We start from the raw sequence: 26944 nt of genomic DNA on the forward strand, positions 1-26944 counted from the left end.
ATAGTCTTAAAGATGTTGGTTATGGTTAACTGCCATTTAATGTTACTGCGATTTCCCTGCATCGCGACTGGTAACATTTTAAGCAAGTGAATCTATGAAAAATCCATTGCTAGAGAAATGGGTGTTTCAGGGCTTGGGCTGGCTTGAAAGCTGCTAAGAGCTGCTTGGTCTTTCTTCAAGCTTTAGTACTGTCAATAAAGCCAATTCGGCAGGGTCAGTGAAATTATGCAGCACAGAAGCACTAAATTATGTGGCAAGTTTACTAAATTTTGCATGAAAAGGCTAATTATGTGGCATAACGTAGCATCCCTCATTTGTTGCAGGGACGATCATGTTCGTTAGAGAAGGAGTAATTTTGGTTCAAGGTTGAAAATCCAGTCCTGTTGGCCAAAGGTGGCGAAGTCTAAACCAGGTCTGGGCATTTCTGAATTATTCCCAAGTTTGCTTGTTACAATTTGAGTTTTTAGAGAGTAATAATGAGTCAAAACGAAATTTACTTAATTTCGCATTTCCCAAGCAGTACCCAACCAGGAGAAAAGTGCACAGCTGGTTATACCAAAAAATGTAGAGTGAGTGAGAGACCTGGTCTTGATACAGGGTTCAAACAGTAACGCTTTGGAAAAGCAAACCTGCCAACACAAATATTACTGGGTGAGGAGGGGGCAGGGCCTCGGCCGAGAAGTACCCAATAGGCACTTTTAACCCATGCCTCTCACCCCCCCCCCCCCCAATCACCATCCATCCCCCCCAGTCCCTTCAAGAAAAAGCTTGGAGGCTGGTGCCGATGTCCTGGAGTGTTTTCACTCCATTGAAGGAACGTAGGCTGGTCAAAGCTTTGGAAAACCGCTATTTACAACGGTTACCAGTTCGTTTCCCCTACCATTGTGATATGACTATGTGACAAAGCAGATTGCGTCACAGTGGCACATGCGAGTTAGCAGGTCTGCAAAAGTGTGGCTCGAATCCTATGTAGTCGCCTTGCAGCAGTCTCTCACCAGCACCTTCTAACCTGCGCAAACAGATTCAGCTCGGGTGGAATGGGCTCTTAACCCTTCATGTGGGCCCTCGATTGTTAAGGCATAGCACATGTCTTGAAGCTCAGGTTTGATTGCGAGAAGGCCCTTGTGCACTACCTCATTTTTCACCTTCCCCACTTAGCCTATGGAGAGCTTGTCATAGTATGAATTCACGTGTTCTGTCCATGTAAAAGGTGGAAGCTATTAAGGTCCAGTCTGTGGGGTCTTCTTTCTTTAATGGATGTGGTAAGGGAAGAAGGGGGGCAGGTTGATTGGCTGAGGTTGAATGGGTTAGCCGTTTATGGCAGGAAGGCTGTCTTCGTTTTTAGAATGAATTAACCAGGAAAAAAAAAAACAGAAAAAACCCCCAAAGATTTTGTACTCTTAAGCTTTCAACTCACTGGCCTGTCTAGATGACATGATAGAGATGAAAAAGCAAGCATTCAGAGGGCAACTGAGCAACGCCACAAATTGAGAACAAAGTTCATGAGCCCCTTCGAGAATCACATTATAATGGGAGATTTGAAGAAAAGAATATAAAAAAAGCTGGTCAGGCAATCATAGGAAAGCCAACATGCCCATTACGCATCACTCGACAGTGGCCACTGCACACCATTGCTATGCTAGTGAAAAGGCAAAACAGAATGCCCAACAGACTGGCTACAGAGTTAACTGCACAACACGGACGATCCTGCTCTAATAAGCCCTTCTTGGTAGAATGTCTATGGACACAAAACATCCAGCATTTCAGGAGGCAAGGGGAAAAACACTTGATTGCCCCACTCACTAGACATTAAGGTGGAGGCTCTGGAGTTGGGGGTGCAGAACCGGCCCAAGTGATTGCAAAAGGTCTATCCTGTGACTAAGTCCAAGTGGGGGATATAGGGAGGGATTTACAAGGTCTGCACACCACACCCTTTTTGGAAACTTCCACATCAAGAGACTTACCCCAATGCTACCTGCAATGGATACTAATGGGCACATCATTTAAGGCAGTGAGCATTAGTGAGTGGCAGAACGATCCACATGAGTCCAGAGATTAATGTACTGGACAACCTCGGGGTGTAGGCATCACTCGGTCGGAAAGATGATGCTGACTGATACAGGCCACTGGTGCATTTAGCTCACCAGCTAGGTGATTGGGCTCAGGACAATCTGATCAGGTTGATAGCCAGTCACAGCTTCTCGATCAGAATGTGGCCTCAAGTGTCTCTCCCCCCACGCACCTGCGCTTGTTAAAATAGTGTCAATGTTGTATTGTCCATCAAGATATGGACAGATTGAATGGTAGGAGAGCCACCAGATCACCTGCAATGCCAGACTCGTACTGAACATCAATTATTCTGGAGATCAGAGACCCTCTGTTCGAAGAAAGAAGAGCCAGTGGAAGGTGAAGCAGCTTCCCTTGGGACAGATTACTTTCCACATCTCACTATTACAGTTCTGCTTCAGTGTCCCTGGAGACTGACACAGCTTTGAAGAATTCCCTCATAATCGAGCCACTGGAGGACAAACGTGCTAACATTTCAGAGTTATCAACAGAATGCTGGAAGCTAGCAGACCGAGCACGCATAAGACAATCATAACTAGGATGATTGCTAAATTCTGAATCAGTAGCATAGCCTGAACCCTCTGTGTGCCCCAGTGAGTGAGTGCGACAGATGTACTTGATGCTGTGTGGTGTGTCCAGTATAGTCCATATGAACAGGATGCGCTGACAGGACATGCGAGATTTGGACTGGTCGAAAAGCAGATATCGAACTGCAATGTGGCAGTCATCTGCAGGTGGTGAGACACCATCTCTGGGGAGCTGGTTGAGGAGCCAGTCGTCCAGGTAAGGGAACACCAGGACTCCCTCTGATCTTAGATGTGACATTACCACTCCCCATCACCTTCATGAAGACGTGAGCGCAAGTCAGACCAAAAGCACCAGGATCACAAATTGGTAGTGTTCTGATCCTACTGTAACATTTTGCAGGTCGACAGACCATCTAGTCTCCTGCTTCCAGCGCAAGCAGAACCCGGGCTAGGGACAGCATTTTGAACTTTTCCTTTTTTGAGGACAAAAGTTCAGAACCCTGGGGTCTAGGAACAGATTAAGAATGGCAACCCTTTTTGGGGACCAGTAAATACAAAAGAGTAGCAACACTGACCCAGTTTCTGCTCTGGAAGCAACTCTAGTGCGCCCATTTGGAGCAAGATTTGTACTTCCTGTTGTAGTACACCAGTGGTCTGGCAGAGTATATTGGTAGGTGAGGAAGGGGTGGGTGTTTTGTTGAAAGGGTAGGACATATCCTCCTTTCTACAAACTACAAGACCCAAAATCAGAAGTAATAGAATCGCCATGCTGGAAGAAAATAGGACATCTGTCCTCCAACTGGTGGCCTGTGCTCTGACAAGAAGGAACTACAGCTGTGTCCCTCCATTTGCTGGGGAGAAGGTCAAAGTGGCAAGGGTCATGTTCTTACTTTGCCCAGACCGCTCTAATGCCTATAGTGAGTTTGCCTGTTGCTTTTGGGACGGTTACTGGTCAAGGCCAAAAGCAAAAACCTCTGGAAAGGTCTTAAAATTGTCGAAACTGGCAATTGTATAGTTTGAGTTTAGGCCCAGTAATCTGGATTACTTTCCTTAAACCCCTCCATGGTTTAGTCAGCTTTTGCATCAAAGAGCTGGGAGCCATTGAAAATCTCAATTAGGACAGTCTCGGCATGCTGCACAAACCAAGAATTTGTGGTATCAAGTAGATGTCCCCATGGCTATCCCAACAGAGTCCACTATATCCAAGCCAGAAGATTACTTGGCTGCAGCTTGAACATCTCCCACCAAAACCGAAAAGTGACTGCATGTTGTCTTGCACATTAGGGAGAATTGTTTGTGGTGTGTCCCCAAAGGGCATGTAGATCTAGATCTGCCAAGGTGACTGGTAGGATTGAAAGATGTTGGGGTCATGCTTCCTGTTGTGAACGCTTTTGCAAACTAAGTATCAGACGGTATGGAGTCAGCAAGCTACTGAAGATAAACCATTGGCCCTGGGTGGCTGGATCATTCCTTAGAGCAGGGAGCTCTGGATAAGGCGGACTGGGGCGTTAGAATCAGTGGTGCTCACAGTAGCTTCTCTGGGAATGACAGTCAGGTGGAGCCTCAGGAGTCCGATTTTCCCTGATAACTTCCATCAGCTGCTGGTCCCTATAGATGCTTGTGGAGAGGAAAGCTCTTGGTGACTGAGTTCAATGTGTGGTGTCGTCCTGAACCATGTTGCCTCACGTATATTTGTGGATGACAGGCGGTGGCGGCGACTCTGGAGTCTTCAGCCTGTAATTTCACCACTCCCCCATGCCAAGAACATTTTGGCCTCCCTCTTATGGCCTTGGGGTGCATTCTTAAACAAGATGTGCAGGCCTTCATGTCATGGTTGGACCCAAGCACCATAGAGACTTAATGAGGGTCTGTAATGGACATTTGTCCATCATTCCTTCCGGGGTTTGAAACCTGACAGTTTGGGTAGTGACGTGACAAAAATTTCACCTCAAGAAAAGTCTCCAACGTCAAACTCCTGAGGGGATTGAGAGCTCCAGATTAGAGTCAATGGTGCAAAAAAATTAAAAAATGAAAATAATAAGTCCCCACAGGGGCCTTTAATAGCTCAAATAAGTCACAGGGAAACTCCTTATGATGTTGAAATGGAGCTTTCACCCCCAACCAGTGTGGAGATCTATTGAAGTGGATTCAGTCCGATGCCTGACATTTTCAAAAAAGGAGATTAAATCTGCAGATAGGAGGGATATTTCCAGCTTTACTTCAAAGAAAAACCATGCAATGTCTGCACCAAACACTAGAAAACGTGTACAGTAGCACATGATGCAAACAGCCTAATCATTCAAATTTCAATCCATGACAACTGTTAGCCACACTGTGAAGAGCCCCTTCTACCATGTTTAGCATAATGGGTATTTTGCCATTCTGCCTTCAGACTCCAGCTTTAGGATTTCAAACCACTCTATGGCAACACTGTACTATCTTAGATACTTATGAACTATACATCACCAATACCCGTTACAAGGGCATATTGGTAGACCGATGTATGACAAATAAGGGATTTATAAGTTACACTCTCTGAACTGGACCCAACTGGAAACCTGTAGTTGTATAGGTTAATTATTCTTTAAGAATTAAATTCCCCAGCAAAATATAAACAAAACTCACAATTCAATAGGGACTTGTAGTCCCTTCACTTCATCAGGTCTTCCCTACAGGCACTTTGATGAGATCTTAACTCCACACCTCCATGCACACTCTTCCACTCAACAGTAGGCTGAAAGTCGGCAGCTTCTTTTACATTTGAAGGCCTTAAAAAGTGTACAATATCTGGAATGCTATTTGCACACAGGGAATTAAAGCACATAAGATGCCTCATCCACCTGCTCAAACAGCAATTGAGAAACTGACAGTTGTAGTTCGCAGTCATGCTTCATGAAAAAAAGTTCCAGGCCTTTTTTAATACAGATAAGCTAACTTGCAGTAAGTGAAACCTCCTGATTCACTTCACAAGAGGTGCACCAGAAATCAAGGGTGTGGTGCTCATGGGAGCGTAGATTTCAGAGCTTACTCATTAACCTTATATTTTACTACAAAGCAAATAGCCTATTGAAACAAAACAACAAATCTAGGAGTGTGGTTGAGAAGTACCTGTTGAACTTTCTTCTTTCAATTTGGACAGCATACATGCTTTAATTTCCAGACCAATAGCCTTTGCCAGAGGAGGAGGCACAGCATTACCAACCTGATAAAAAACAAAAACAAACAAAAAAAAAAAATGAATATGAAGTACAACAGAAAGTTTAAGGGATTATGTAGTATAACCGTTTAAAAGCTTTCAGGAGTTTTCCCCCCAGCCAATTGCAATAGAAATACACTAGTTTGCTCTGGCAACAGGATATCGGTTACCTATAATTATGGTTTAGCAGCTTGACACTTCTAGAATCACATGCTCCGCACAATCCCAGAATCTAGTGGTTGGGTCCGGAAGTGTTCAGAACACTCTTGATTGTGGTGCGGGTCTACGTGGGCAGAGTCCCTATGACTTCGACCATAATCCCACAATGCCTACATACCTGCCCACCATTTTTGATTTTTTTCTTTACCTCTTCCATAAACTATCTGCTAAAGGTGAGGAGGGAAGGGTCTCATGTGAATCTAGGAGTTTCAAGCTGCAAAATGGAAATTAACTGGTTTCTTTTGCAGCATGAAACAGAGTCTAGTCATATATGCTTTGCACCAACTATGTAGGTGTAGGAAGCTGACTGTATATACTATACCCATGTAAGGTATAGTGTGCACAGTGTCAAGTGGATCCCCAAAGGCTTAGAGGTAAATAATGCCTTACTCTATTTGTGGTAGTGTGGGTGAGCAGTAAGGCTTTCAGAGATTAGGGTTTAGCATTTAATTGTACACTCGGGCAAGAAATGTCACACTCAAAGACTGAACTCTGACCAATATGTTTGGAATACAAATATTTTAGTTGTATTTCTAGAACCAAGCAGGACTTGGCACAGGTAAGTAGAATAGTACTTTGCAAGAATACAGTTGAATGCAATTGTTTGTTACAGGCAGGTCAAATGTTCAGACAGTAGAAATTACAGTACAGTTACTTTGTGAACACTTGATAAATTACTTTTCGGATTACTTTTCTTGCTCAGTGTGGTATGCCTAGATACCACACTTGGACATTTCCTGGATAAAAGTAATGCAATTTTTTTATCAAAACACTTTCAAAAGTAGACATAATGCAATTTAATAGTTCAAGGTTATCCTATGGAGGATAACAATGCTGTTTATACAGCCAAGTATGCAGCTTACAGTTAGTCTTCGGGACCAAAGGTCAGCAAGGGGCAAAGGTCAGGGGAGTATCAAAACTGCACAACCAGTGGCACAGGGACAGCGGTCAAAATCTGAGTTTGCCCCAATGGATTTCAATGGAGACTGGTGGTGCTCAAAACCACACTGCTGGCGGGTAGGTATATCAGTTGCAGGGGCCAAGCTTTTGGAGTTAATCGCAAGCACAGGGAGGGGGATTTCACAAAGCAGCACCAAACATACACCACCACCAGCAGCAGCACAGGGGTGGCTGAGAGCAGGGTTTAAATACAGCGTTGGGTGCCCAATACTGTTCAATTGAGAAGTTGCTTTGGACAAACCGGCTACAGGCATCTCAGAGGTTGCAAGAGGGAGACCAGCAGCACCACAAGGTAAGTGGAGATTTAGGGGATCGTAGGTGCACTGTCCGTTCAGCTCACCCAGGCCCAGGGGCTTCGGGTGACTTTAGACGTCATATTCTTACCAAGCCGGTTGTGGTCAGGGTAGAGTCTGGATTCAGGCTGCAGGCGCCGTGGAGTCCAGGAGGGGGTCAGCCAACAGTGGACTGGAGGTCAGAATCGATGGGGAACCTGTTCTGGGTCAGTGGTCCACCTAGACACGGGTATTGGGTGCAGAGTGGGCAGGACTCTGATCCAGAGGGCACAGGGTCTTGGACAGTCGCTATCGTCGGGAGTCTCTGGTCTTTGTTGAAGAGCAGGCAGTCTTCCTCAGGTTCTGCAAGTCAGCCTAAGGAAAGGTGTCGTCTTTTGCAGGGTCTTGGAAATTAGAAACAGGCTGGTAGGGCCAAGTCAGTGGTCTTCACTGCATGGTGTCTTTATCCTTAGGTCAGCAGGAACTAGTTTCCAGGTCTGGGGGGAGATGCCTAAACACTTAATGTAGGGGCATTTTAGGGCAGTAGCAGGTAGGGCCAATGGGCACCTTACCTTGGGGGGGGGGGGGGGGGGGACTACAACCTCAATTATCGAATTGGAGGGGGTCTCCCATCTTCAAGACGGTGGGGACTGAAAGATGTGCTTCCCCTTGCTGGGTCGGCAAAGGTGGGGACACCTATTCCCGATAGTTTTCCCACCCAAACTGGGGGCGTAAATCAGGGGCTGCCATCGGCTGCTAGCAGAAGAGGCGGGGAGGGGTGGGAATACATTACAAATGCGGCAGGCTTTTGAAGCTGCTCTCGAGCACTGTGCCCAGGATGTGCATTGTTTCTAGTCCTAGAGAGCAGAGACTCTTGACCCAGGGGCCCAGAAACATGTCTGGTGGTGGTGGAAGGCTGCCTACAGCCAGTATGACCACACCTGGGCTGGTAGGCTTTCAGGGGGCACCTCTGAGGTGCCCTCCGAGTAAAATCGTTTAATAAATCCACCATGGGCATCAGTGTACGTTTATTGAAAAGTCGTTTGTTACCAAACACTCCTGCAGGCTGGTCCCAGTTCTCGTGCAACAGGAGCTGTGCTCCATCTCCGCTCTGGATTTTGGTGAAGTTGCAGTGTGGAGAACACCTGATACTGACAGGACAGAGCTGCGAGAACGCGGCTAGGACGGAGAGAGAGGACAGAGCGAGAGGCGGTGGAGTGCGGGCGCAGAGAGCTGCCATCGCCGGGAGCCGCTTGACCCACCCCTGCCAGCCGTGCCATGCTACTGACGGCTGGGCAGCTGCAGCTGTTGGTGCCCCCCCCCCACCCCCCCTGTTGTGTAGACAGCCGCTGAGCCCAGTATCCGACGCCTCCTGCGTTGAGGGGTAGTGTGGCCACAGGACAGTGCGGCAGACGTGGAAAGCGGTGGGGGAGATGGAGGCCGTAGTGAGAGGGCCAACGCGGTTTAAAACTTGGCCTCCATTGTTCAGTCACCTGAAGCGGTGCGAGGAAGGACACCGTCGTTGTAATTATATTTGACAAAATTGACAAAAGTGCCGAAATTGTTGCACGTGCTCCGGTTCTTGGTGCCCTGCTTGCTTTGCCCGGATTAGACCAGGCTTCAAGGCGTTGGTGTAGCCCGGTAAGGGTGACAGTGGCCGTGGAGCAGGACGAGCAGACCAATTGGAGCAAGGGTGCAGATTGCAGCTCTGTTGTCCCGGTGGGAGGCACTGTGTTTATGCTGTGCTGGCTTTGTCCAGAGCAGCAAGCCAAGGTGGAGCATGGAGCGAGTGTGTAAGGTGATAGAGAGCTTTTGGTCGGTAATAGCAAGTCGGTGAGCCATTGCTGGTCTGTAGCTGATCAATCATCCCTCACTCTTAGTGCCCCCCTAGTCTCCCTTGTGCCTAGAGATTGCTCTGAGTTTGCAGCCTTGTGCGAAAAAGGGGGAAGTTGAACAATAAACATAATTAAATAAAATTAAATATAACAAAATATGAGGTCAGGAAGACAGAGCACCTTGCCCTGCAATAAAAAGGAAAAGAAAAGCGCAAGGAATGCCGGCCAACAACAAAGCAAAAACGGAGGGGGAGGCGCAAACATTAATATCATTAATCTTTCATATATTTACAAGACAAACAAAATCACATGCAAGACTGACTTTTTAAAAGATCCAGCAGGGACAATGCTCACTAAACAAGAGGGAGAAAATCAATTACCCCCACCAATTACACCAATAAATAAGCAAACTAGGGACACACAAGTAAAGGACACAAATTTAGTATACGACAAATGCCCTCGACAACGCAAATGACCCAAGAATAGCTATGGGCCCAACTGAGTATGTTACAAGAACCAATGGAACGACAAGACCTTTTTGGGGATCCATAACAGATTTGGAGCTAATTAGATCTAGAGAACAATCTCTGCAGGCGAAAGAATGTCTACAAGAGGAGCCAGATAGCTCATTCTGGCACAAAACTCAGGAATTATTTATTAGCACCGAGGCCCAACAACCTATAGAGGTCCAGGTAAAAATTCTCAAACATCAATGCAAGCATATCACGAGGAAGCAGATCAGAATATCAAGGTACTAGAAAAAACCTTATAATCTATATCACCATTAAAGAAAACGCCTAACGGAGCAAATTGGAGTCAAAGCCTTGAGACTGATGCTCCAGCATTAACTAATACAGCGCCAGCCGCCGATTCAGGGACAATATGGGACACCTTCAAAACATCACAACTCACTCTGGAGGCATTAAACTACCATTCAAACAAGATGGATGTACAAGTAGACCTGCTAAACATCATGGCGAATGCAATCACAGGGATTGATCAAAAACTGGCTGATCTCAACTCGTTAATCATGCGAGCACAGGCCTACGCGACCACATTAAATACGGAATGTGCTTGTTGCCCAACAATCAACTGGCAACAATTCCAGAAGTCCTAACTACCCTCATTGAGGATTTAAAGACCAGGGTAACCAACGACAATAGGTCTAACATGCTAGCAAGCCCCCAGTACATCGGTAAAAAAGAGGAATCAAATAAGCCAAGCATAGATGCAGACTTAGCCAATCAATTGATAAGTTACCATAGAAAATCCAAATTTGGAGGACAATCAAGTAGCTTTAACCCAATCAACACAACTGAATAGGACCAGACGTATGAAGAAAAAATTAAAACAAAAAAAGGCTGAAAAGATAACACAACTCAGAAGAAGCTGGGGACAGCCTACACATGGCTCTAAAGAACCAGTAACATTTAACCAGAAACAGAATCAGCAATCAAAAAAAACCATATCCAATTTTTTCCAAATATATAAAAGCAAATAAACATTCAAGCAATGGTACTGAGGCAGTGAAAAGTCCAGTTGAATTAGATACCAGAGAATTGCAGAAGAAAGCTGAACAATCGGCCGTCAGAGAAACTCGGAAGAAACCTGAGCAAGAGGAGGTAGCAAAGAGGGCTTTAACGGACATAACGAAATTACTTACCTGTAAGAATAGTTTTGCAGCCTAGACTCTTCTAGATTCACAAAATTGTGCAATTTTTTGCTTTGGGAGGTTGCGAAACCTGATCTCTGGTGAGGCTACAACCCCCATCGTGTGTGCAGGCTCAGATTATTTTTTCCCCGTCTGCATTGCAATTCTGTCTGCTTTTTGACCAAGTATAATATTGATTGCTTATAGGGCTGAGAGTGCAGGGACACTTGTCGAATTGTAAAATGTACATACCTCTATCTACATGTATATGCATACATAGGTATACCTATATACCATCATTTATTATATATAGGTAGCTAGGTGTGTCCTCTTCCCAGAGGGGGCATCAGTTGATATAATAGGAGATATGCAGCCTAGTTGCTGCATTTAAAAAAATATATATTACGTATGTAATATTTAAAAGATGTATAGCTTTACCTATTTTTTAACCTTGGAAGTACTTATGTACTATGCTTATGTAGGGACTATGTTTTGAATGCTCCTTTTATTTACTTTATTTTCTTTTCCCCCCCTTCACTGGGGAGGGAGGGTTTTATGTGAATCTAGAACAGTCTAGGATGCAAAACTATTCTTACAGGTAAGTAATAATTTCGTTTTGCAGCATAGACGTCTTCTAGATTCACAAAATTGTGCATCGATTGCGTAGCGGTATTTTGTAAGTGTGGAGGAGGGAGTGAAGTGTAGTTGATTCCCCTAGGATACTAAAAATACAAATGGTTTTGAGTACCACCAGTTTTGTGAGAGAACAGGAGTTCTTATGTTGTGTGTACCTAGTAGGTATCCATATGGCTTTCCTTGGAGGAAAGTACCCATATATGTACTCCCTTGTGTATATATCTGCCTTTGTTTTTAAAATAGTTTAGCTGTGACCAGGCACAAACAGATTGGATGTTGTATTGAAAACACTTTAATTTATCGGCCCATTCATCCTTGTGTAGGTTAACACCCGACTTGCTCGATTTATTCTGCGAGTGCTATTTTTATCATTATTTTCTTTAATCTGGTTTTTTACCAACCACTAGCTCTTGTTTATTTATGTTTCATGCAATGGGCTGATTTTTAATGCCTTATGTAGATATGGCTTAATGGTTTTTTGGGGTGCCTGGCTGATTTACGAGAGTACGTATTTTTTGTTTGATGCTCACCTTGGTAGCAACAGACAACTGTATGGGTATCCTGTTGAAATTTATTACCCTTTTGTGGTTATGGTCTTGTAGAACATGGACGTTATTACATGCTTGTGCGTCCTGTTTATGTCCTCAGGAGACAATGGAGGGTAGAGGAAAGAAAAGGCCTTACCCTATTATATGCCTTGTGCCTTAAACGCACCTTAAGCTATACCAGCTAATATACATATATTTTGCTGTAGAAGCACATATGCGTGTGCCTATATTCTCTTCCTGAAGAATACTCCACCCATGTGGTATATCCCAAAGCTTGACTTGCAGAGGCAAGATGTCATGGACGTAGTTTGGCCCCTGGTTTTAATGAAGGTTACGGCCCTTGAAGTGCATTGTGCACAGTGGGCCTTCTGGCTAACTACCTGCGAATGGTCTCCTAATTTGTACAAGTCTAATTAATGCCTGCTGTTATTGGTATCACCCCCCCTTGTGATTACGCGGAAGGGAGAGATAGAGTAACATTTGAGTGTGCTGTGTGCAGACCTTGTGCAGTTTTTATCATGTAGTCAGGAAGCCTGAAGAACTGCGCCCTGTTTTGTGTTTTTTTTGGTTGCCCTTATGAATTGTTATTGGTAGTTGTAACGTAAAGACAACCTGGTAAGGTGTGTGTTGCGTTAGCCGTTATATATTGTGATGAGTAGGAGGCCCTATCCGGCGTGCCAGATGTGAGGAATGTGTTCTTACATTATCCCCGTTAACCTGCCTTGCTATATGGTAGGCATATGCAATGTTAGAGGTATTGATTAGTTTGTCTTGTGTTAGTGTGTAGGTGCAGCATGTGGTGGTAGGGTATTCCCCCCCCCCCCCCCCCCCGTATTTGGCGAATTTTATGGTCGCGGCCAACCTCAGTTTCCGGCCATATGGGATACCTCTGGAAGTCGTGGCTAACTCCTCTAGAAGAGTTGCCGGCTCCCTTACGGTGTCCATAAAAGGCTGCGGTCAACCCCAGTTGCCGGCCTTAGTTTTGTAAGTCGCGGTTAACTCCCCTTGAAGAGTTGCCGGCTCCCTTATGGTGCCAAGACCAGTCTCCGTGGTAGGAGAAGACTTCCACCATTTGGGCTCGCCACACCCATAGTGTGTGTGAGGTGTGGTTGTGAGCTCGCCACACCCATAGTGTGCGTGAGATGTGTGGTTAGCCCACCCGTATCATGGTGATCAGCCCATTTAGTGAAGCTGACTCACCTTCGTCATTGAAGCAAACATGATGTTGTGCTGCAAGTACATATTGCATTGGTGAATGAAATGTTGTGTAGTGTGCGTAGATATGTACTTGTATTTTGGGGTTGGAGTCTTGGGGATTGAGACTTAATTACCCCTTAGAAGTAACAGTGCGTTTAAAAGTATGTATAGTGTCATATTTGCAGCACTGTCTGTATCAAAACATTATGTATGCTGTATATTTAGGCTTTCCTGTTTTCAGTTTCTATTTTTGGTAAATTCTGGTGGGGTTTTCAGTGTTTAAGTGATTTTAATACCTTAAAAAAACAGTGGTTTTCAGTGGTTACACATTTTCGCGCCATTAAAAACTACAGAAACAGTGTTTTTCCGGTGTTTATGGAAATTTTGCTTTTATTATTGCTTGCTTTCTGCACTGATAGCGCATGTTATATTGACAGTGCAAGTATGGTGTATATAAGGTCCAAATAGATTTTTGCAAATTAAACTTGTAGTACACCATACAATACTTCTTCAGTGAGTCTTTGGTCATGTGTGCTTGCTCTTTCCTTCCCATGTAAACTTTTGTGAAAAGGCCCTCTCAACATTGGCACTTGAGATGCGCAATGTCAAAACAGCCAGTAGACAATTTAACTCCGGCCATTGACATAGCTTTCCATGCCAATACTGGTTCACTTGAAGATTGCCGTTCTCAGGCCAGGTTCTGCAGCATTTGCACTGATCTGGGCGCTTATGCCCTCAGAGTTATTGAAGTGGTCAAAAATGAAGCAGCACTTTTGAAACTACTGAGGAAATTCCCCTTTACGGAAGGGATCTAGAACAGAGTACCACAGTAAGGTTTCATTGACTTCAAATGCCATTGATGGTGAAGGGACATTTCTATGCATCATTGCAATCCATTTCTCAAACATTGTAAAATAAAAGTTACCGAATTGCTCTTCATCATTGCTTTGCTTACAGAGTGCCAAGCACTCTAATATGGAACATGTTGCAGTGTTAAAGTCACTAAAGGTGTCGCCCAGCCTACTCTACACCAATTATGCTGAACACTTGGCAGACAAGGGTGTTTTCAGACTCTAGTTTTTTTATTATGTCCACAATGGCAGTTATGTTTTGCTATAAAAATCTAAGAATGTAGTAGAGTGAACTTTTTTTCACATCACTATCAATATGTGATCAAAGATCCTCACATTACTTACCTTTGGCATCATTACTCGGCAAAAATTCTGTAAACGGTTGCCACATGGATAATATAGCATTCACAGCCCCTTGGACTGAGAACCATCCGCTAAGGGCCACAGTTGGGATGACTCTTTATTTGATGCCACACAAAGCACGAAATAATAAATATTTGTGTTTTAGTTCCTGTGCATAAGAAAACACTGCACCAGAATGGACTAAAAAGTCAATAGCATTCCTCATTAACTCTGAAGATTGTAAAGATGCTTTCAGCATACCAGCTAACAAGTGACAAGGATCTCTTACAGGGAAGCACTTCAGCTCAGCTATCAATTTTGACAGGTCATCACTCAACTTTCATATACGTAGCTGAATCACTTCAAATACAAACAATATCACTCCAATCTTTGTTGAACTGTGAAAGAACCTTTTGTTCAGAGCATCCCAAGTGACACTGCTGTCCATGTTTTCCAAAATTCTAGTGTCATGTTTTAACCACTATCCCAGATGCTTGGTGATAGCGCTCTTTTCACATATACTGGTCACTATACCTTGCATTGAATGTTTAAAGCCTGGGGTGTTGGCAATTCGCCTATCAATACTGACTCATTAGAAATTGAGGGCTGATGTATTAAGGGGTTTTACCCTCTGTGTGGGTAAATGTGATGACACATTAGGAAAGATTCTTATGAAACCAGCCATTTTACCTATCAGTGAAAGAATCAAATATGATTTGGGATTTTCCTGATTCTCCACAGTATATAAAATTGTTAAACAAGACCTAAAACATGCTTCTAAACTCTGTATCTTTAGACCAAAGACCACAGAACTGAAAACTAAAAGAAGAAGAAACAATATTCTAGTGGTATCCCTAAACAACAAAACTCAAGCAGAATAATGTTAGCCCAAACTTTCTTACGGCTAGCTTGTATAACAAAGTTACATTGTATTGGCCCCTTCAGGAAGAAAAAAAATGACTCACTCCGTTTCCTTTCTTTGAATGGAATTTAGTTTGTGGTTGTGCAGGTGTTTTCAGTGTTTATATGTTTTCACTGGTGAGGGCTATTTCTCTTTCAGTGGGGTTTTATCAGTTATTATAGGTTTAAACCTAAAACCGGACAGCCTATGTATATTTTACACAGGCGCCATGCGTTGTGTTACTGGTAAGTGGCGTGTGCATGCATACACATACATGCCCATGTATATTGAATATGCTACTTACCAGTAGGCATCTGTTCTTGGCATGTGGGCTGCTGAATTCATATCTGTGCATAGATCGCCGCCTAGTGTTGGGTCCGGATGTTTGCACGTTGTTGTCCTGGAAGAGTCTTCGAAGTATCACGAGATAGGTGACTCCTCCCCTGGACCACAGTGCGCATGGGCATCCTCTCCATCCTTAGATTGTTTTTCGCCATTGTGGCAGTGATTGAGTAGATACAGTAAGTAATGACCATGATATACAGTAATTCTGAGAGCTGCAGCTGCTACAGGCGCCGGGGAGGAGGGTGGGCGATATGAATGTCAGCAGCCCTACATGCCAAGAACAGATGCATACTGGTAAGTAGCATATTCAGTTCGAGGCATGTGGGCTGCTGAATTCATATCTGTGCATAGAATACATAGCAGTACCTCCTATTAGCGGCGGCTACCAGTGCCAGCTGCAGCAGTCTGAAAAAGTTTTGAGAACAGCCTGTCCTACAGCTGCCTGCTGTTTTGAGTGTACATCTACACAGTAGTGTTTGGTAAATGTATGTATAGTGGACCATGTGGCTGCTCTACATATTTCCTGTAAAGGAATGTTTCCCAGGAAAGCCATGGACGCCCCTAACCTTCGTGTTGAGTGGGGGGAATCGTTAATGTGCGTTTAGGTTTTTGATAATAAATTTGAATACATTTAACGATCCATCTGGCTATACCTGCTTTGGAAATGGCGTTGCCCTGGTGTTGTGGAGAAAAGGCAACGAAAAGTTGTTTTGTCTTCCTAAAGTCCTTAGTTCTGTCTATATAGTACATGAGGGCCCTCTTTACATCTAGTGTATGGAGCATTCTCTCAGCGACATTTTGTGGATTCTGAAAGAAAACAGGCAGTTCAATAGTTTGATCCATGTGGAACTGCGATATTACTTTAGGCATGAATTTGGGGTTGGTACGTAGTACGACCCCGTTTGCGTGAACCTGTATGAATGGCTCTTGAATGGTTAGTGCCTGGAGTTCACCAACTCTTCTTAACGAAGTGATTGCTACTAGGAAAGCTACTTTCCAGGTGAGGAATTGAATCTCACATGAGTGGAGAGGTTCGAAAGGTGGACCCATCAGTCTGGTGAGGACCAAGTTGAGGTTCCACACCGGTGCTGGTGGGTGCCTTGGGGGAATTACTCGTTTAAGTCCCTCCAAGAAAGCTTTGATGGCAGGCACTCTGAATAAAGAGAGGTGCTGCCTGTTCTGGAGATAGGCTGCTATTGCGGTCAAATGGATACATATTGAGGTGTATGCCAGATTGCATCGGTATAGGTGTAAGAGGTAACAGATTATGTTTTGAATGGATGCGTCTAGCGGGTTAATGTCATTGTTGTTGCAATAAATGACAAACTTCTTCCATTTAGCTGCATAGCAAGCTCTGGTAGTGGGTCTCCTGGTCTCCTTGATCTCCATACAGTCAGGTGGCAGGTTTAGGTAGCCAAACTCTAAGACTTCAGGAGCCAGATTGCCAGGTTCAGCTGTTGCGGATCTGGGTGCTGAATTTCGCCATGGTTCTGCGTTAAGAGTGCAGGTTTGATCCGCAGCCTTTGATGCGGCACCACGGAAAGTTCTAGAAAGGTGGTGTACCATGGCTGGCGCGCCCATGTGGGAGCAACTAGGATGAGTGTCAGTGAGTGCTGTCGTAGTTTGCGTGCCACCAGCGGTATCAATGGCGCTGGGGGAAAAGCGTACGCAAATCTGCCGGACCAGTTCATCCATATTGCATTGCCCTGCGGATGTGGGAACCTGGTGGCAAAGCTTTGGCATTTTGCGTTTGTTTGTGGCGAATAGGTCTATCTCCGGATGACCCCACTGTTGGAAGTACGGTTGGAGTACTGACGGGTGTAGCTCCCACTCGTGCATCTGGTGGCTGTGTCTGCTGAGCAGATCCGCCATCTGGTTGTCTTTGCCGGGGAGGTGTTCCGCCATGAGGAATATGTTCCTCTGAATGGCCCACTTCCACATTCTCTGAGCCAGATGAGACAACTGTGTTCCTCCCTGCTTCTGTATGTAGTACATGGCAGTCATGTTGTCCGTCCGGATCAACACGACTGTTGCATAAGTGTACTTTGAATGCCTTCATGGCTAGGAAGATTGCCATCAGTTCCAGAACGTGGATGTGCATCTTTTGTTGCGTTGTCCATAGTCCCTGCACTGTGTAAGTGAGTACATGAGCTCCCCATCCCTGGAGAGAGGCGTCCGCAGTCAGTATTATTTGTGGAACAGGCTCTTGGAACGGTCGGCCCTTGCAAAGGTTTTGTGGATTCCACCAATGCAGAGAGTTGTATGCCAGACTGCTCACCAACACTAGGTCTTTTAATTGCCCGTGAGCCTGATTCCATTGACGTGCTAAGCACTCCTGAAGCGGGTGCATATGTAGTCTCGCGTGCGGGACTATGAAAATGCAGGAGGCCATCATGCCTATCAACTGCATGAACACTCACGCAGGAAGGGAGTGTTGAGGTTTGAACTTTGAGATCAGCAGTTGCATGCTGTTAATCCTCACTAAATTTGGCTGAGCTGTGGCTGCCAGAGTGTTTATGGTCACGCCCAGGTACTGTCGTACGTGTGCGGGTTGGAGATGTGATTTTGGGTAATTTAGTGAGAATCCCAGACTGTGAAGGTGGAGGATGGTGAGGGACATGTGGCTGGCGCATTGCTGGGCTGACTTTGCTTGAACAAGCCAGTCGTCCAGGTAAGGGTAGATGTGAATGTGTTGTCTCCATAGATGTGCAGCCACTGTAGCTAGGCACTTGGTGAAAACCCTGGGTGCTGTTGTCACGCCGAAGGGGAGGACTTTGTATTGATAGTGCGGTCCCTGAATAGTGAACCTGAGATATTTCCTGTGTGATGGGTATGTGGAAGTACGCATCTTTGAGGTCTAGTGTGGCTAGGAAGTCTCCCTGGCTGAGCAGCGGGAGGACCTGCTGTAGGGTGAGCATATGGAAATGCTCGGAGAGAATGTAGTGGTTGAGCGGTCTCAGGTCTAGTATAGGTCTGAGCGACCCGTCCTTTTTTGGGATTAAGTACAGAGAGTACACCCCTGTCCCCTGCTGGTTGACTGGCACGACCTCTATTGCACCCTTTTGCAGCATACTTAGCACTTCCTGCTGCAATAATGCTAAGTGCTCTACGGACATAGGACGGTGCTTTGGCGGTATGTTGGGTGGAGTGGAGGTTAATTCGAGACAGTAACCGTGCTGGATAATGTCCCTGACCCACCTGTCTGGTGATGGTTTTCCACTTGGACAGGAACTGCTGGAGTCTCCCCCCCGACAGGTGTTATGTGGTCAGGGGGGGGGGGGGGGGGGGAAGGGAGAGGGCGTCACTGTTTTTGGGTGAGGACCTGGTGTTGCCGTACCCACGTCCTCTGCCCTTAGTGCTGGAGCCACGATATCCACCTCTGTTGGTTTTATCGTAGGTATTCTGTGTGCACCTTTAGTGTATTGCTGCTGTGACCCCTGGCCTCTAGCTGCTCCTCTATTCCCGGGGCGACAAAAGGAGCCACTACGAAATTGCTGCGCTTGCAGAGCCCCCATCGACTTCGCAGTGTCAGTGTCTCTTTATTTTTTCTAAGGTGGTGTCAACTTCTGGGCCGAATAAGTAGTCGGGGTTGACTGGCTGATTCAGGATGTTGTTTTGAATCTCTGGTTTGAATCCTGAGATCCTTAACCAAGCGTGTTGGCGTAACATGACGATGGTGTTAATTGCCCTCGCTGCTGTGTCGGCAGCATCCAGTGCGCACTTAATGGATGCGTTGGTAAGGAGTTGTCCCTCTCTGATGAGGAGCTCCGCTGCCTCTTTGTATTCATCTGGCAGATGCTGGAGTAGCGATTCAAGTGTGTCGTAGTGGGAGCGATCATAGCGGGCCAGGAGGGCCTGTGTATTGGCAATGCGCCAGATGTTTGCTGCTTGAGCTGCAATTCTTTTGCCGGAGGTCTCCAGCACCTTGGACTCTGTCTGGGGGAGGAGCATCACCTGTCGTTTGCGAATGGGCTCGTTTGCGAGCGTTAGCAACCACCATGGAGTCCGGAGGCAACTGACCTCTAATGTACATAGGCTCTCCGGGCGCAGGCTTGCATTTTTTTTCAATCCTGGGGTTTAGCACCCGTGCCCTGGTTGCTTCTTTGAAAATGTCCTTTGCAGGTTTGAGAACACCTTTTAACATGGGCAAAGTTTTGACAGTTCTCTCGGAGGAGGCGAAAGTGTCCACTAAGAAGTCTTCCTCAACCGTGCCAGAGTGGAGTTGTACTCCATGATTGGCGGCAGCACGTTCTATGAGGGCATTGAAGGCAGCTGTGTCCTCTGTGGGAGAGGTTTTTGCGCTGTAAAGCTGCGTGTCCTGGGTATCTGGCGCGGTACCCTGGTCTGTAGGGTCATCCCATGCTTGATCTGGGTCCTGCTGCTCATCAGGATCAGCATCCCCAGGGTAGGTGGTATCACCCATGTAGTCCTCCACTGCGTCTGTTTCGGAAGGCGTAGGAGAAAAGGACTGGGGAACCTGATAGGAGGTTTGCAAGCGTTCATACAGAACCGGTTCCGACTCTGCTGGCAATTTGTGCTTTAGAGGTATTCTGTAGGAGTCCAAGCCCTTCTCTGGCGTGATCTTCCGTTTGCAGAGCATCAGTCTGCCAGTGTCGGCGTCGATGAATTGTGGCTGTGAAGGCTCAGAAGGTGAGTGTCCAGTAGATGGGGACTGTGTCTGGTGGACACGTGTCCGGATCTCGAACACCTTCGGCGCCGTGGATGGCGGCAAACCAAAAGTGATGTTGGTGGGCACCGAGGGTGCGTTTGGAGCCTTGTTAGTGTCGGGGCCCGACGTGGATCGGAGGGCTGCCCGTTCTGATGCGTTGCAACGACGCCGCGACTTGTCGCACCGAGAACGCTGAAGGTTCTTTGGTGCCGGTCGGTACCGTGGAGGCAGGCGTCGACCGCTTTGGAGCCACAGGGTCATCGAGCCGAAGAGAGGTATCAGCGGTCGTCGGAGTCGATGACTTGGCGTGTGCCGCAGTCTTCGAAGTGGACGCAGATGGAGCGGCCATTTTGACTGGTGGTCGGGCCGACTGCTTCGGTGCCAGGGGCCGAGGCGCTTCCGCAGGACCGAGGGCCTTCCTTTTCGGGTCGGTACCGATATCCGCTGCAGCGAGTTCGGCGCCGAAATCCCTCTTCGTGCGTTCGGAGCCGACGGTCTTTGTTGGCATCGAAGGAGTGGAGGTCTTCGATGGCTTCGAGCCGATCACGGCCAGTTTCACTTTTGGTTTCGGTGAAACTGGTGCGACGATTGGTTTCGGTTTCGTAGAAAGGAATCCAGTCTTTGGTAATAATGGCTCGTGCTGGATGTTTGAGGCCGGGCCCGAAGAACTTTGGGATTGATCTTGGGTAAGGCCCGGAGGCGATCCCTAGACCTGAGCCATAGAATGACGCACTTTAACGGCCTCCGTATCGACGGGTAGGCCTGGCTCTTCGCTAGAGCTATCCTCTTCGGCCCCAAAGGCCTCATCGTAGTCTCCTACCTAGTCGACGGCTTCTTCCCTGTGAAAAAGCACTTCATTGGCGTCTTCCGATCGGGAATCTTGTTCGGAAGCGGGGCTGGAGTTTACTTCTTCCACGCTCTCTACATCCTAGTCCTCGGTGCTGAAGATGTTGGCCGGGGCAGGCGCCGATTGCTGCGCTTCTAATCTCGCTGCCCGTCGATTCCGGAGAGTCTTCTTCGATCGGAATCGGGCACAGGCCATACATTTCGATTCGTCGTGATCCAGCGAGAGACATTTGTTGCATACCGGGTGTACGTCGATGTGTGGGTATTTTGCGTGGCATACAGGACACCGTTTGAATGGGGTCCTCGATTCCATCGTCGAAGTAAGGTCAGTGTTCGGACCAAACGGATCCGAAAGGCTGGAAGAAGTTTCTAAACTAATCCAGAAAGCAGTCGATACCGAACGGGAACAGTACCGACGAAAACTAAAGGCCTTTTGGCCTTAAACTAAATTTTCCTAACTTGAGCTAAGTTAAGCACATCCGAACCCAATGGCGGAAAAAACCAATCTAAGAATGGAGAGGATGCCCATGCGCACTGTGGTCCAGGGGAGGAGTCACCTATCTCGTGATACTTCGAAGACTCTTCCAGGACAACAACGTGCAAACATCCGGACCCAACACTAGGTGGCGATCTATGCACAGATATGAATTCAGCAGCCCACATGCCTCGAACACATATATACACATACATATACATACATACACACATACACACCCATATATGATAACCGTCCACACTACTACCACTTTATGTACCTATGTATCTATAAATATATTTTTTACCTTTGGAGTGTTTTCCTTCTGGATATATCCCTATACATTGTAATACCTAGATGTATAAATATGCGACAATATGCATAGAATATATATTTCCTCTTTGATGTGCGTTATTATGTGGGGATGTACTCAAATACTTGAGATGTTTTAAGGGCTGACTGTATATATCTTGGGTGCATACAAATGCAAACCCTGAATCTTTGTTTTACTAAGTGGAAGGTGCATGGCTCTATGCATTTGTCTACATGTACGCCCAGGCCCTGTATTTTTGCGTGCAAGATTAAATGCCATTTGTTCTGGATTAACATAGCCTTGCCACGTTAGAGTTTTAAGGCTCTGTAGGTAATGGTGCAAAACTGCGCGCATTTGTACTTTGTGGTACCAGGCACCTCTGTGATTTTGCCTGTTGCAATGCTGTGCAGCAAGAGTGTATAATCTTTGGAAGTGGCTGTATTCACTGGTAAAGGTTTGCATATTACCTGTGTTATTGAGCTATTTATTGCCCTATGTTTTGTAACTGTGCTATATGTTATATAGCACAAGTTGTTTTATGGGTGTGTGATAAACAGCATCTGTATTTCCCATAGAGTATCCTGATGTGTTATTTTGGTATAAGAGGCTTAATGTACAATGTCCCCTACTATTGCAATTTTTTTAATGTAGTGGCTCAGCAGGTAACACTGCACTTGTGCGCATATTAGTACTTAGTGCTATTTTGCAAGCGCCTGCCTCTTTGCGCATGAGGCTTTCATTTATTGTATGCCCTATGCTTTACCGTGAATTATTTGTTCCTCGTCGCTTTGTTGTTATCAGCGGCTTTCTGGTAGTACAATCTTTGAGGCTTATGTACAGCCTAGCTGTGAAGCCTGCGTGAAATGCTTGGTCTTGTACTGCTTGCGTGAAAAAGCTTTGCAGTGAATTATAGCCAGGTGCTTTAGTAACTGCTAAATGTTGCCATATGGTTGCTATGTGATATAGCATGGTTTTGGGGTTTGCAGAGAAAAATCCCCTTACAATAAATTTTGGCCTTTGGGAAGGTGGGGATGAAAACTTAATGAAGTGCTTTAATTTATTTACGCCTTTATTGAGAAACTAAAACCCCCTTGGAGGCCCTGTTTAGCAAGGCCGTTCAGGAATGTGCTTCCCGGAGATAAGGCCCTGATTTATGATGCCTCAGAGGTCGCCATGAAGGCTTTGTTTGGTGGGAACAAACATTTACAAAAAGCACCAGAGACTCAGTTTTAACTAGCGGGAAAGCCAAACCTTTGTTTGCACATAGCACAATTCTCAACACGAGCCCTGTACCCCCTCCCTGATACACATAGCATCAAGGAGGCCTCTAGCATTCCACTGTAAAGGCCATAAAACTCCTGTTATGCCCACTAGCTAGATAGTAGGGAATTAAGCACCCTGCTTTGCTGGCAACCTTTTAAAGAGTTTTACATTTTCTCTTTAAGTAAAACTACACCCTTTACCTTATAAGCGTAGCGCACGATTGAGCTGAGTTCTAGCTGTGTCTGAAAATGAAGTAGAGACTGGGAAATAATCTCTTCCCATGAAGCCTTTTGATTTGTGCGTTTGAAATGCAGTGCCAAAACCGTGCATGCGTACCAACACGGTGCTGTAAATACAGGCAAGTTCGACCGACTAGTATATTCAGAATTTGTTTAAATAAATGCGGCTTACATTTTAAAAGTCCTGCGCTTGTGCGTGGAGCATTATCAGTCATGATGCGATCATACATCCAAGAGGAAATTCTTACCTAGTTTGTGTATGAAGCATTCGCTCTGTGCAGAGCATCCCCTTAAGTCTGGGGACAGTTCTGTAAAAGGCAACGAAAAGTGTACTTGCCCTGCTGAATGAGGAATAATGTGAGTCGCGCCAAACAAGCTGCTTTGCTCAAGATTTCTCCCCCCCATGCAACTCTATTACCACCTATCTCCTTGGAGTTTCTGGTGGGCCTCCTCTGGTGCATGCGTCTGCTGCTGTCTTTTCACCGAAGTCTTCGGGGCACCTCCGATCTCCATGGCGGAAAAAATAATCTTGAGAGCCTGCACACACACAATGGGGGTTGTAGCTTCACCAGAGGGATCGGGTTTCGCAACCTCCCAAAGCAAAAAAAAATAAAATAAAAAATAAATTAACACAAAGCACTTTCCGACTCCAACCACTAGATGGCGGAAAATGCACAATTTTGTTAATCTAGAAGAAGTCTATGCTGCAAAACTATTTGCTTGGACAAAATACCAAACGAACATCCCAAAAATAAAAGGGGGCAAGGTACTACCCAACCTCAAGGGGCTACATATAAGCTTCCAGGTGAAAACGCCCGATGTAACTAAATTCCCGCACAACGCAATTCACAACAATTGCCACTTGGCAGATAGAAACTCAAGACTAAGCGTCTTCCAGCCTTCTTATAAATCCAAGGGAAGACCTGACATCATAAATAGGGGCAGCCTATTAAGGCTCCTTCAACATATTCCATCTTTGACAAACATAACAAGTACAGAGGATTCATTTTGAACCAAGGGACGAATACCCCAACCAGGAAAACACAGTAGTGAACTGGGCAAATCACCACATCGCAGAAGCTGTGCTCGAAGAAACCGATACTTTCAAAAATTGGGGCATAGCACTCATGATACCTGAGCAAGAAAAATATCCGCAAATTTTATTTGACTTAGAGCTCGGTCAAAGACAAAGAAAGTAAAGCAACAACCTCGTAGCATATTGAAAGGTACCTCGAATAAACAACCGGATCAGAACTATAATAATTTAAGTATCATGGTAAGCACCAAGGAGGAAGCAACCGCACATAGAATAAAAGCAGAGGCACCCCAAAAAAATCCAATGGAGGGACAATTTTATGGGTAATTACAGTGATAAAGTTCCATTCGCCATACCCGACGCAAAAGTGTACATTATGGACTTTTCGGGAGACCTTCGATCAGAGGCCAGAACAAATTTGTTAATTGAGGAAAACACTGGCATACCAGGTCAAACGCAAAAAATATACCAAAGTCTCAAACTAGTTTCCTGGAATCTGGCGGGCTTACAAAAAGCCCTTAGACAAGCTATAGCTATGAATAAATTGCTAGAAGGTGATATCCTATGCCTACAAGAAACCTGGGCAACAGAACCGGTACACTTTGAAGGGTATGCGGGTTACCATCAATCTGCTACCAAATATAACCATTACGAAAGACCATCAGGTGGGATCACGACTAACGTCAAACACGCAAAACAACTGTTAAGAACATAAATACCAACTCAAACATGCTACAAGTATTGCTAATGGAAGGAAAAAGCGATAAGGAAAATATAGTCTTGTTGCTTGTAATTAATGTATACTTAAATACATCAGCTCAATGGAAATTAAAGGTCATAAGCAGGAAATTCTATGTAAAGATCGGTCATCGGCGAAAATGCTTGTGGACGATTTTAATTTGCATCACTTAGGAACAGAGCGAAAGAATTTACCTAACTTGCGCCGAAAGACTAATAATTTACTAGATTATGAACTTAATTCAGCTGAGTATCTACAAAAAGGTCAGACCCAAACAACCAAGGGAGAACCACATTTAAGAACTGCTCCGCAATGGATTATATTTTCCAATGCAATCAGCTTGCTAGCAAACTTGAAAAGTTTGAAATTAAAAGAGACAACACAAGTGATCATGCATTACTTCAGGTAGAACTTAATGTCACTACCAAAGAACGAGAAAAAATTATAACGGTTTCCCAATCAACAGGCTCCGAAGAACATGCCCTGGTGAGAAGAATAAAATGGAATATCAACCAGGTGACTGCTCTAAAACATTGGAAAGAACATACAGAGGATCAACCTGGTGTGGTGTCTATTAGGGAAAATTGGTCAGAGTGGACAAATGACCTGAAAACATGCTTGAAGACAGCTGAGCCCAACTCTTAAGGAGATGATCATTACACAATCCACGGACAATAATAAAAAATTGATTGATACAACTCGTAACTTAAAAAGGGCAGAAAGAGCATACAAGAACGTAGGCTTGAAAAATACATGGGACAAGTACAAGGAATTGCATAAAGAACATAAACTGCTCTGGACAATCAAGCTAAATAGGCTTGAAGAAGAGTGGATTAAAATCCACGAATTAACAAAATCTCAACGACAACTCTGGCAGTATATAGCAGAATTAGATAACAACGTAGTCCGGAGTAATGCCGTCCAAGCCGACGCATGGGTGAGACATGTGGACGCAATATACGTGGATAAGGAAGATTTCACTAAACGTGGAAGCTCCACGGTGTACATAGAGAGCATAGATAACGACACGGAACCCACAAACCCCATAAACCTAGCTATGCTCAAAGACCAGGATGTAAGAGCTGTTGAAAAAGTGATCAAAAAGATAAGGAAAGATGGGGCACCAGGACCAAACGGCCTGCCGGCTGCGATGTTCAGGGAAGATCCAACTTATTGGGGGAGAGTCTAATCCGCCTTATTCACCGAATAGAAGGGCGATAAAACAGAACTGAAGAATTACAGATTAATAGCCCTTCTAGACATTGAGGGGAAAGCCTATGCAAATACCCTGCTAACAGAATTAAACAGATGGTTGAAGAAAACGAAATTCTCCCCTTCTATCAAACAGGGTTCTGCAAAGGCTGCTCGACAATTGACATCACGGCAATATCATATCTAGGTCATCAAGCCAATAGTAAGGATAATAAACCAGTTTATGCCTGTTTTAGACTACTCAGCAGCGTTTGACGGAGTGCCACGTTGCAAGCTTTGGTCCAAATTGCGCAACTGGCAAATTCCATCTGGCCTCCTCAAGGCCATTATTTCGCTATATAGCAATACCTGGATCAGAGTCAAACTGGTAAATAACATTACAACAAAGTGTTTCACAAACCGGGGCTTGAAACAGGGATGCGTACTAGCCCAAACACTTTTTAACTTGTATACAGTGGACTTGGGCAAGTCGATCCAAAATGCTAACTTAGCAGTTCCAAAAATAGGCGCGAACAAAATTCAAATCTTACAATATGCGGATGACTTCGTGGTGATGGACCACACAAAAACAGGCTTACAAAGGGGCCTCAGCGCTCTAAATGATT

At 45.3% G+C, this 26944-nt stretch overlaps 1 protein-coding gene across 1 annotated transcript in view; it reads right to left on the reverse strand.

Annotated features, from left to right (window-relative positions):
- The window catches only part of DNMT1 (DNA methyltransferase 1), a 110516-nt gene that overhangs the window by 11261 nt on the left and 72311 nt on the right, over nucleotides 1-26944 (reverse strand). The window contains exon 33 of the mRNA XM_085600772.1: nucleotides 5703-5796. Within this exon, the coding sequence (XP_085456898.1) occupies nucleotides 5703-5796 (94 nt within the window). The remainder of the gene's footprint in view (nucleotides 1-5702; nucleotides 5797-26944) is intronic.

This window comes from Triturus cristatus, chromosome 4_2, assembly GCF_964204655.1.
Source record: "Triturus cristatus chromosome 4_2, aTriCri1.1, whole genome shotgun sequence".
NCBI classification, from domain to species: domain Eukaryota; kingdom Metazoa; phylum Chordata; class Amphibia; order Caudata; family Salamandridae; genus Triturus; species Triturus cristatus.